The 12,835-nt window shown below is 39.4% G+C and overlaps 1 protein-coding gene across 3 annotated transcripts in view; it reads right to left on the reverse strand.

Moving 5' to 3' along the window:
- Nucleotides 1-12,835, reverse strand: part of NF1 (neurofibromin 1) — a 419,128-nt gene that overhangs the window by 5,565 nt on the left and 400,728 nt on the right. For all 3 annotated transcript variants that reach the window (XM_073589728.1, XM_073589727.1, XM_073589726.1), the window contains exons 53-56: nucleotides 11,748-11,848; nucleotides 11,151-11,293; nucleotides 10,495-10,541; nucleotides 8,328-8,544 (exon numbers count right to left, since the gene is read on the reverse strand). In XM_073589728.1, coding sequence (XP_073445829.1) covers nucleotides 8,328-8,544; nucleotides 10,495-10,541; nucleotides 11,151-11,293; nucleotides 11,748-11,848 — 508 coding nt within the window. The remainder of the gene's footprint in view (nucleotides 1-8,327; nucleotides 8,545-10,494; nucleotides 10,542-11,150; nucleotides 11,294-11,747; nucleotides 11,849-12,835) is intronic.

Here is a 12,835-nt window from a genome sequence, read left to right on the forward strand (position 1 = left end):
ATAAGGCTGCATGAACACATCCATGTAAAATGTCCGAATGCTGTCTAATTTTTCAATGAACAGCACATGGATCCCATAGAGCAGAATGGATGTATTAATACAGGTGTGAAAATCACAGATCCGAGAGAGAGGTCTACTGGCTCTGTGTGTGGGGAACAAAGTCAGTCAATTGGGATCGTCAAAACACGGACACACATTGGAAGGCTTTAGATCCGCTTCTGTTTTGCATCTGTCTCTCATGAATTAATGGATGACACACTTAAAAATGTGACCTTTCAGGATCTTTATGGTCTTAGAAGCAAGCACACTTAAGTGGGGGAAAAAAACAGACAAGGAAATGAGTTGTGTCTGGAAATGAAGAGGAGCTCCATTTGATTGAATAATGCAAAGCTGCAATGCTACATACAGCATGTGGACAGGTGTAATGTTTTTTTTCTCAAAAAGAAGCCATCAGAAAATGACCTTGTTTTATTCAGATTTTTGTGTTAAATGTATTTTTTGCTTCCTTTCTAAATGTTGGGTAATTTTTTTTACATATCACAATCCTTTTTAAAAAATAAGACTGTTGAAATTACTATTCTGGACTAGTTATACTACATTACTTGCTTAATCCATTTTTTATTGGTTTATATATCATTTTATTTTTTTATCTACAATACTTTTGCAGAGAGACAGTCTGCATTTTCCAGTATCATTCACCTATTAAATGAAATTTAGACTTCCTAATGTTTATAGTCTTAACATCTTCATTTCAAATAAAAACTAATACAATGAATACCTCTAAATAAAGAGAGAATTCAAAGACTTGAGCATAAAAAAAACATGTTGAAGCCATCAAAAACTAATGCAGAAAGTATTATAACAGAATGTCACAAAGTCTAAGACAGAACATGATTAGCAAATGGCATATTAAAGGGAATCTGTCAGTAGGATCAACCCTCCTAATTCGTCTATGTTGGCATGTACAGTGGGGAAAAAAAGTATTTAGTCAGCCACAAATTGTGCAAGTTCTCCCACTATAAAAGATGAGAGGCCTGTAATTGACATCAGAGGTAGACCACAAGTATGAGTCAAAATGAGAAAATAAATCCAGAAAATCACCTTGTCTGATTTGGCAACATTTATTTTGCAAATTATGGTGGAAAATAAGTATTTGGTCATTAACAAATATTTTGTTATATATCCTTTGTTGGCAATGACAGAGGTCAAACATTTTCTGTAAGTCTTCACAAGGTTGGCACACAGTTGGTGGTATGTTGGCCCATTCCTCCATGCAGATCTCCTCTAGCGCAGTGATGTTTTGGGCCTGTCGCTGGGCAACACGAAATTCCAAATCCCTCCAAAGGTTTCCTATGGGGTTGAGATCTGGAAACTGGCTAGTCCACTCCAGGACCTTCATATGCTTCTTACGAAGCCACTCTTTTGTTGCCCTGGGGGGGCGCTTGGGATCATCATGCTGAAAGATACATCCACGTTTCATCTTCAATGCCCTTGCTGATGGAAGGAGATTTGCACTCAAAATCTCACGATACATGGTCCCATGCATTCTTTCATGTACACAGGATCAGTCATCCTGGTCCCTTTGCAGAGAAACAGCCCCAAAAAATGATGTTGCCACCCGCATGCTTCACAGTAGGTATGGTGTTTTTTGGATGCAACTCAGCATTCGGTCTCCTTTAAACACGACGAGTTTTGTTTCTACCAAACAGTTCTACTTTGATTTCATCAGACCATATGACATTCTCCCAATACTCTTCTGGATAATCCAAATGCTCTCTTGCAAACTTCAGACGGGCCTGGACATGTACTGGCTTAAACAGGGTGACAAGTCTGGTACTGCAGGATCTGATTCCCTGGTGGCGTAGTGTCTTACTGATGGGAGCCTTTGTTACGGTGGTCACAGCTCTATGCAGGTCATTCACTAGGTCCCCCAGTATGGTTCTAGGATTTTTGCTCACCGTTCTTGTGATCATTTTGGCCCCACGGGGTGAGATTTTGAGTGGAGCCCCAGTTTGAGGGAGATTATTAGTTGTCTTGTATGTCTTCCATTTTCTTATTATTGCTCCCACAGTTGATTTCATCACACCAAGCTGCTTGCCTATTGCAGATTTAGTCTTCCCAGCCTGGTGCAGGGCTACAATTTCGTTTCTGGTGTCCTTCGACAATTGCACATGGAAACTCTAGAAGCAATGGAATGATACTGAAAGGGAGAAGATACAGATTAGATATTAGAAAAAACTTTTTGACAGTGAGGGTTATCAATGAGTGGAACAGGCTGCCACGAGAAGTGGCGAGTTCTCCTTCAATGGAAGTCTTCAAACAGAGGATGGACACACATCTGTCTGAGATGGTTTAATGAATCCTGCATTGAGCAGGACATGACGACCCAGGAAGTTCCTTCCAATTGTAACATTTTATGAGTACTGAGCAGTGTAGCCATAAATCCATGACAAGTTTGAGATAAATACCATATATACTCGTGTATAAGCTAAAATTTTGAAAGTCCCCCTCTCAGCTTATACACGAGTCATATACCTGGGGGTCGGTGGGGGAGTCAGAGATCATACTGACCCCCCTGGTGCGGTCTCTGCAGCCTCCCCGCTTCTCCCATGGTCTCCCTTCCTGCCTTCAGCGGTAACGTGGTACCGCTCATTAAACTAATGAATATGTGCATATTCATGAGTTTAATGAGCGGTACCATGTGACCGCTGAAGGAAGGAAGAGCTGCCGGAGACCGTGGGAGAAGCAGGGCTAAGTATATCCAATATTCACCTGTCCTGGATCCATTGCTGCTCACCGCTGTCTGCTGCGTCCTGTGTCAGTGACATTTAGGCAGCAGGGGGCGTGGTGACATGGCTAGTGCGCGCCGCATCCTCTGATGGCTGAACAGTCACTGACACAGGAAGCGGCAGACAGCAGTGAGCAGCGATAGACCCCGGACAGGTGAATATCTTAGGTGCCGGGTCCTCAGCAGGTGAAGTGAGTATGGCATTTTTTTTTTGCAGCAGCAGCATATGGGGGCATAATATATGGAGCATCTTATGGGGGCAGCATATGGGCACATATTCTATGGAGCAGCATATGGGGCATATTCTATGGGGCAGCATATGGGGGCATAGTCTATGGAGCAGCATATGGGAGCATAGTCTATGGGGTAGCATATGGGGGCATAGTCTATGGAGCAGCATATGGGGGCATAATCTATGAAGCAGCATATGAGGGCATAATCTATGAAGCATCATATGGGGCATAATCTATGGAGCATTTTATGTAGCATCTTATGGGGGAATAATCTATGGAGCATCTTATGGGGCATATTCTATGAGGCATCTTATGTGGCCATAACCTTTATGGAGCATTATATGGGGCATATTATTCTATGGAGCATCTTATGGGGGCATTATTAACCTATGTGCAGCATTATATGGGGTGCATTTTGAATGGAGCATCTTATGGGGCCATCATGAACTGTATGGCGCATTATATGGGGCTCCTGATTCAATATGGATATTCAAAAACATTTAACCTACTGATGTCTCAATTGATTTTACTTTTATTGGTATCTATATTGGGGGGGGGGTCGGCTTATACACGAGTATATATGGCATATGCTAGAAAACTGCAGTACAATCTGCATCTGCCTGCATCATTCCGCTTCTTCCCCCTTCAATACTCTCCACAGAGCTGAAAAGGAGCTGTAACCTGATATTTCAGTGAGCAGCCAGTCTTGTTTTGACTAAGGCTAGATTGATACATTTACGTGATGAAGTCTGAATACGATTAGTGATGCATGGACTGGCTGCAGGTCTCCTGATAACAAGCTTTACAATCTCATATCTGTCTAGAAGTGTGTTAACTTTGGGTCAGGAGACCAGCGGCTAGGCTAGCCTGTGACTCTTATACTTTGTGACAGACGGATGTGTGAATGCAGTTTAAGGCAGCTCTGAGGCGTTTTCTCAAAAAGAAAAAAAACCGTTCAGGAGGCAGGGATGAAAAGAACGTGTGGCCATAAGGAAAGAAGGAAGCATAATTTTCTGATAAAGTTTCTTATGTTTGCTTATATTAGCAAAGTTTGTTGTAACATCTGAACACTAAAAAAAAAAAAAAATTGGGAGGCTCATAACAGACTGACTGTAAATGATACAGAAGCATTTAAAAAAAAATAAAATAAAAAATGTATGTTCACACAAATGAAGTGAACCTTGGTCACTAGGTGTTGCAGTTGCATCCGTACACAACAATTTTGACAGCTACTTATTTGTGCTCAGGCTTGAGCCTCCTGCTGGTACCAAGTTTGACCAAAAAATTTAATGTTTTATTAAGTGGATTATGTAGCATGAATCCCCCCAAAAACTATGATAATCTAATGTAAAATATGTAAAAACAAATTTGATTAAAGTGTATATCTTATAAGGTTTGAGCTGAACCGTGAAGTCACATAATGATGAGAAGTAGTATGGCCCTCGCGGAGACTATTAGAACTTGTGACGATAGGTAGGGGACATTTTGCAGAGGTTCTGACCAAAAGAGACCCCATCTTGGAAGCTTAGCCCCTAAAGAAATTCATCTAGAGGTGAAGTGAGCATTTTTAACCCAAAGGTGCTTCACAAAATATAAATTTAAAGCCATAAAAAAACACTTTTTTCCAGCTAAAGTGCTAATTTAGCCTAAATCTTTTCATTCTAACAAGGGGTAATAATAGGAAATGGACCTCTCAGTTTGTATCAATTGCTACTGAACATGGCTATACCCTAAATGTATTTGTGCACTAGTGTCAGGTCACACAGCAGAGCTGAGGACCTGTCACTACTGACAGAAGAATCAGGAGGGTTTATCTGTTATGACTGTGGTTGATGCAGCACGGGGTCAGCAGTCAAATTTAGCTGACACAGCGGGCTTTTTGCCAGTCAGTAGGTTCTATTCACTTAACCTCGGCGTCAAGGATTAAGGTGTATCAGTGGTCATTAAGAAGTTAAAATACACAAGGAAGATTTGATCGTAGAAAGTAGTACCAGGGACGTAATGTTTTCACATTGAATAAAGTGTGCAGGGTGTATTCAGCAGGTTGTTGCTTGCCAGTCATATAGGGGTTTTAAATGACCATAAATTAGGGCACAAACCAAATATTTTAACCTTAAGAGATATTTTTTTACACTACTTCCATACATGCAGAACACAAACTGCAAGTCTCAGTATCTCAATCTCAGTAGCTCAATCTTTTTGTGCCAATACTCTGGTTCTGGCGCAGAAAAATCTGCTGCAAATACTCAACATGTACACAGTCATAAAGAGGAGGTTTCTAGAGGGGGGATTCTGCACGAAAAATCTACTGCAGAAATCGAAAGCTCGCTTTGTGCCTTCTGTTTAATGTCGTCATAGTATACATGGTATAATCTCTGCTTTTAATTGAGATACTCGACCAATTTGGAGCTTTTTATTGTGTTTCTATGGTTTTTTTAAGCATACCAAAGCCCCCACTAGCATCCACATGCAAGATATTGGAACAGATTTCTCTTTATTAGAAGGTCAAGTTTCTGGAAGGGATTATAAAAAGCACAAAAGGGAGTTAAAAAAAAACAAAACAAAAAAAACACACAAAAGTGACATGTTGCCTAATCATACAGTATGTTAGAAGTGACAGCGGCACTCCGCTCACAGCATGCTCCTGTTTCTGGTGGGTTACTTGTAGCTTCATTCGAAACGTGCAGCAGTGCCTTAGACTTGCATTATTAGATTGCGACATATGCACCTCTCTCAAATGAAGTGAAAAAGAACATGGAGGTCAAACAGTACAAATCTTGTGTATCAAAGGTGTTTTTGGAGTGAAAACTTTTTTTTTTATAAATCAATACATCACTTGTAAAACTGACCAACAAGATGAATATGACAATGGCATGGTGTTTATACCACAAACTACTGATGAGTAAAACCGTTCTTTATACATCACAGCCATCAGTATGCACTGCTCCCAGGTGATGCAGCTAGTACACAAATGCTCATGCCAAGCGCTCAAAGACTTTGCACATGACCATGAACTCGTGCATATAGGTGGAAAGGAAGTACCTTGATGAGGGAGCGGCTGCATGAAAACTGCAGATTTAGAGCAAGGCAGAGAAGCTTCACAGACACAGAATGACAGGGGAAGGAAGCGAAAACATAAAAGAAAACATGAATAATGGTAGAAAAGAAAAAAAGACGACACATGGATGAAACTGCTCAACATCATCTACAGCCTGCATGTTTAACGAAAGCCGCATGAAGAATGAAATCAAATAATACCTGGTAGAAACAAGAGGAAGTGGGAGTTATGCCGCACAGAAAAATATAGAAATCACTGTTCTGTGGATACACAAATAGTCTCTTCAGAAATAGACGACACAAACTTTATTGCCTCATATTGGCAATCCCAAAAGTCAATTTTAACCCTTTAAAAAGAGCCTCACACCTGACTTGAAAAAATAAGTAAAATCAGACAGTTATGTGGCAAGGCCTTTTAAACTGTCTATCAGCAGGATTTCACCTCCCAACCGATTTATATGAGCATGTAGCTCTTTCCAAGACAGGTACAATAATAAATTTACATGATCAGTTACTGAGAAATCAGAGTTTTAATTGATATGGAAATGAGGCTGAAGGGTTCTTTTATTTCTGAAGCCTCTGTCACTCCAGCTCTATTCTCCTGTTTGACCGATAGCCTCTATGCTGTGTGACTTCAAGTAAAAAAGCCATCAGTAAAGCATGAGTTCAATGAATATGTGGTTCCACTGCACTGGTAATGAATATCCAAGGGAAAATTCAAGACGACTTGATAAAAAAAGCACAAAGTTTATCAACGTCAACTTCTTCATCAGGATATAACCACAACAAGGCTGACCGTGAACGACATTGCCGGATTGTGGTTATATCCTGATGAAGAGGTCGGATAACTTAAAAACGCATGGATAATAAAACCGAATCAAGTTTATCATGTCTCCTGGAATTCGCTTTTGGATCTTCATCAGCAGTGCAGAGGAACCATATATTCATTGTACGCCTGCCTATCTATAGTTTTGTAAACCCGTGGCTCTGCAGCAGCTGATTCATTCAATGCCTCATTTGTTTTGTGTAACACAAGTGTACAAGGTGACCATCTCCCTGCTATTTCTCATCCCCTTATATTTGATAAGACCCTACTGTGCTTTTTCTTACCCGGTTTTTCTGCACTAAGCATGAGGCTGTGGTGCTAGGAAGGCAACTCAGCTGGTATGACAGACTCCAGATATGCCATAGTCCTTTCGCCTCATTTTTCTATCAATTCAAACTCTGATTTCTCAGTAACGGACCGGCCATGTAAAGGCATTGCTGGACTTGCCTTTGAAAGCGCGACATGCACATATAAATAGTTTGGGGTGGTGAAATCCTGGTGAAAGTTTCCCTTTAAAGAGTGGATATTGACTACTTCTCATAGGTAGCACTAGAGTTCACGTGCTCATCCTCGCTGAAGAGGCTATTTGCATATTTAAACTCCCAGGGGAGCATTGCACAGCCTATAAATCTTTTAACTGCAACTGGCATTATCCAAAAGAAGAAACTTTACCTCTTAGACTCCCTTTACTCATTCCAGGGCTCTTATCCAACTGATCAGTTCTTCTGTTTTACACTGACGAGGTACATACACCCCAAAACATGTGTGCATACGGAGTTGTATATGTTTGACCCTCAGTTGTTAAAAACTGAACAACTTCTGTTACCAATGCTCACCACATTACAATTTGATTTATATATCACCATAATACAATAATTAATGTGAACCGATACTGAGTAACTACCATTTCCCAAGTCCAAAGAATACCCATCTCCATAAGCAGCTCCATTAAGTCAGGAACTTTGTATAATTCTGGAAATTCTGACGTTTGCAGAACGGAGATTGTAGCTATGGAATATAGTAGAATAAGCAACTCCGGATCAGTACAAGTTAAACAAATGGAAAATATTAATGTTATTCAATAAAATAATGATAATTTGTGATCCTACACATTAAACCTTGTGGCTGGTTTGTCACCAAACTTTAGAATACAACACTATTTCAGAGATTAAAAAAAAAACAAAAAAAAAAAAACACTGCTCAAATATTTTTAGAGATTTTAGTTTAAGCGAAAACAAATTTCTACTAGATATAATTCGGCTGCTGCATAAGGTGAATCAGGTCAATATATAAATTAGCACTTGATCTAATGATGGGTAAATAATTTTGTAAGCAATGAAAACACTTGTCACTATCTGATAACATTAAACGTTATTACTTATATGCTACATATATGCTCTTGATTGGATTGCACAGAACTAACCTGGGGAATGCTGGGAAGTGGCGAGAGAGGTCATTGAGTTGGATAGGTTAAGGTTAGCAGTAATACTTAGTTGGCTCTGCACAGCAGGAGGGTATGGAGATGTAGGTGTCAGCAGCGACTCCTCACTGGCTTCTTCATCAATAACAGGCAGGTACTTGTCAATCAAGGCATCAAGAAACTTAACTATGAGCTCAGCGTAGTCAGGAATTTGGGTTTGCTGATGAAAAAAATGTTTGTTAGGAATCAATAACTGCAAATCTATTACTGAGTGCAAAAACAGCATAGTGCATGGCAGTGTATACATATGCTGCCAAGATACACACTGTTGGCATTGTAGTCTACCAGGATGGAACCTGTGCTGGTTGCTAGCAAACTGGACACTCAGGAAAAAAATACTTATCAGTACCGTGAGGATATGTTCACACAGAAAGCATAATTTTTCCACAGAACCGCAGAAAATATGAATCAAAATTTGTCATCGATTTTGCTGCAGACTCCACCGTAAGTTTTGCAGAGGGTGAAAGCTGCAGTGAAAAATCTGCTGAAGAAATTGACAAACTGATGATTTAAAAAGATGTGCTACAGTTCAATTTCTGCAGCTGAGTTTCCACGTGTGAACATATCCTTAAAGGTTTTTTCAGGAATTGGGGAAAAAGAAGGAACTGTAATTAAGGATACATTCATAAATAAGTAGCAAATCATACTCATTTTGTTTAGGAAGATAATCACTAGAGAATTAAAATGACCACTGTTTCAAAACATGGATAGAATAATAATCTTTATTTTTATATAGTGCTAACATATTCCGCAGCGCTTTACAGTTTGCACACATTATCATCACTGTCCCCGATGGGGCTCACAATCTAAATTCCCTATTAATATGTCTTTAGAATGTGGTAGGAAACCGAAGTAACCGGAGGAAACCCACGCAAACACGGGGAGAACATACAAACTCCTTGCAGATATTGTCCTTGGTGGGATTCGAGCCCAGGAACCCAGCGCTGCAAGGCTGCAGCGCTAACCACTGAGCCACCGTGCGGATATAAACCTGTCCTAGCATAAAATAGTACAAATGCTTGTGACCTAAGCTCCTCTTTCCCTCCCTTCATTTGGGGGAAGATTTGCTTATAGTGGATATTCTGCTCTAATACTGGAAAAACCAGGGATACTGGGGTAAAGAGAAGGCTGATCATGCTGCTGTCCACCCTTTCTGATCTAATACTGGTCATGCCATGGGTGCTGTGGTAAGAAGAGGCTGCTCATGCTGCCACCATGTCTTTCTGATTTAATACTGGTGATTCCATGGGAGCTGTGGTAAGAAGATAGCTGCTGGCCACCCTATCTGATCTACTACTGAAGATAAAAAAGGTACTAAGGTAAGAAGAGGCTGATCACACTGCTGTCTACCTTATTTAATACTAAAGATACCAGGGGTGCTGTGGTAAGAGGAGGTTTATCACACTGCTGACCACCCTGTCTAGCTGATATAATACTGGAGACACCAGGAGTGCTGAGGTAAGAAGATTTAACTCACACTACTGTCCACCCTATCTGATGTACTACTAAATTTAAAAAGAGTGGTAAGGTAAGAAGAGGCTGATCACACTGTTGTCTACCCTGTCTATTTTATCAAATACTAAAGATACCAGGGGTGCTGTGGTAAGAAGAGGCTGCTCACACTGCTGTCCACCATGTCTGTTCTGAATAGTCGAGAAGCCTTGGAAGCTGAGCTAGCCAAGAAGAAGCTGCTTCATCTTTCTCAATGCTGATGGCATATGGTTTAGGTTATTTGCATGTCACAGCATCAGAGCTTCCTTCTACACATGCTTGCAAGCACATGCCCTATTAACATTGTATGTTTCTGTTGTTGTAATGTGATGTTGGCTCTTTTAATTCTTCTTGGGGATTATCCATTTAATAAAAATGATTGTGATTTGTTAATTAAATATATTTGGTAATTTATATTATGTTGACAGTTCCTTTAGTTTTTTTTTCCTTTTACCGGAGAACCATGATTTTGTTCTATTTTGTTATGCTAATCATTTTCATGGTATAATTCTACAGAGAATTGATTTATAAATCCACTCTTCATAAACCAAGAATTTGCAAAGTAATTGCACAGTAAAAACTTTGCATTGAAGCACTTCACAACATTAATATTCTTTACCTTTGAGAAAGGACCTGCAAACCTCCACAAGCCATTAAATCCAAAACCTGCAAAGGTAAAAACAAATAAGCAATGGATAAAGGATTTTTTAACAACTTACCACAGAGGAAAAGTGTAGATGTACAAAATTGATGAACAGAATTACACAAAGCAAGATATGGAAACACCTGCTTTCCAAGAATAGCTATCTAAAGGTCTTCCTGGGATAGTAACAGCCTGGCAACAGGCACATTAGAGGTGCTACAAGTAGTACGTTATAGGTTTTCTAGGTAAAGAACAATCACTGAATATTGAATGGGTAGAGAGAGGATGTGCAGCCTTCAGAAAACGTGACTGGTCTGGCATTTAACCGATTCTGTAATTTTCTGGATAACCAGCAGCTGTTGTTGTGGTAAGTTTCAGACACACATTCTGGCTGCTCAAGTCTGTGCAAGAAATCAATTGGGTCCAAAAGAGCCGCTGATCTCTCGCTCAAAGAGAAGCAAGCAAGGAACATTCCTCTAAAGAATCTACGGTATGTTCTTTAATAGGGTCTAAAAGGAAAAATCAAAAATGGATGGTTTACTGGCACGATTATTTCAGAAACAGCTGCAATCCAGCACCCGGATCGTGACTGTTTAAAGACAGTAAGCAAGTTCACAGCACTTCAGGCTTACTTTGTAGGTAAGATGGTTGATACTGTGGAGGAGATTCTTCATGGTACACCACACTTTGCACAATCCCATGGATGGGATTCAATAAATTGGGGTCTTGACACAATGACAGAAGGGTGTTGATCTTGGAGTCCAATAAATTATGTCTGAAATACAAAAAACAAACAAAAAAAACAACACTTAGAACATTTTACAATAGAAACAAAACCAACATAATGAACACAAATTTTACATTTTCAGGATCAACGCCCCAATAGTAAAAAGTCCAAAACTATATCAGCAGCCATTTATCAGGGGTGTCGGGACTGATGGGAGACTAAAAGGGATCATCTCAGGAGATTTAAAAATCTATTGGTAAAAGAAGTTAAAGTGCCACCATAAACACTATCGCAAAGTCCCCGATGTTGTATCATACGGAAAAAAAATATACTCACCATTAAAATAAATTTATTCAAGTAGCCATTAGTAACAAATTTAGAGGCATGAATACACAAAAGCGGATGTGTTATTTTCTTGTGGCGTTACAGATGAGATTACATTCCCTCCGTATAATTTATAAAATGGCTTGTCATAGAATGTTTGTAAATGAGAGATACTTACACCACTGGAAACACTTTGGGGAAGACCACACTGGCTTCAGCCAAGTATTCATAAAGGATTCGCTGATCAAACTCATCTGTAGTGTATTTTACAAGCGTAGCCTGCAGAAGTGAACATACAATGTATATAGCATGATGCAGTTCTAAAATACTACAGTGCATTTAGTATGATGCAGGTCTATAATACTACAGAGAATATAGCAAGATGCAGGTCTATATTACTACAGTGTATATATAACATAATGCAGGTCTATATTACTACAGAGAATATAGCATGATGCAGGTCTATATTACTACAGAGAATATAGCATGATGCAGGTCTATATTACTACAGAGAATATAGCATGATGCAGGTCTATATTACTACAGAGAATATAGCAAGATGCAGGCCTATATTACTACAGAGAATATAGCATGATGCAGGCCTATATTACTACAGAGAATATAGCATGATGCAGGCCTATATTACTACAGAGAATATAGCATGATGCAGGTCTATATTACTACAGAGAATATAGCATGATGCAGGTCTATATTACTACAGAGAATATAGCATGATGCAGGCCTATATTACTACAGAGAATATAGCATGATGCAGGCCTATATTACTACAGAGAATATAGCATGATGCAGGCCTATATTACTACAGAGAATATAGCATGATGCAGGCCTATATTACTACAGAGAATATAGCATGATGCAGGTCTATATTACTACAGAGAATATAGCAAGATGCAGGCCTATATTACTACAGAGAATATAGCATGATGCAGGCCTATATTACTACAGAGAATATAGCATGATGCAGGCCTATATTACTACAGAGAATATAGCATGATGCAGGCCTATATTACTACAGAGAATATAGCATGATGCAGGTCTATATTACTACAGAGAATATAGCATGATGCAGGTCTATATTACTACAGAGAATATAGCATGATGCAGGCCTATATTACTACAGAGAATATAGCATAATGCAGGTCTATATTACTACAGAGAATATAGCATGATGCAGGTCTGTATTACTACAGAGAATATAGCATGATGCAGGTCTATATTACTACAGAGAGAATAGCATGATGCAGG

This window comes from Dendrobates tinctorius, unplaced genomic scaffold (assembly GCF_039654945.1).
Source record: "Dendrobates tinctorius isolate UK_male_01 unplaced genomic scaffold, ASM3965494v1 ptg000112l, whole genome shotgun sequence".
NCBI lineage: Eukaryota > Metazoa > Chordata > Amphibia > Anura > Dendrobatidae > Dendrobates > Dendrobates tinctorius.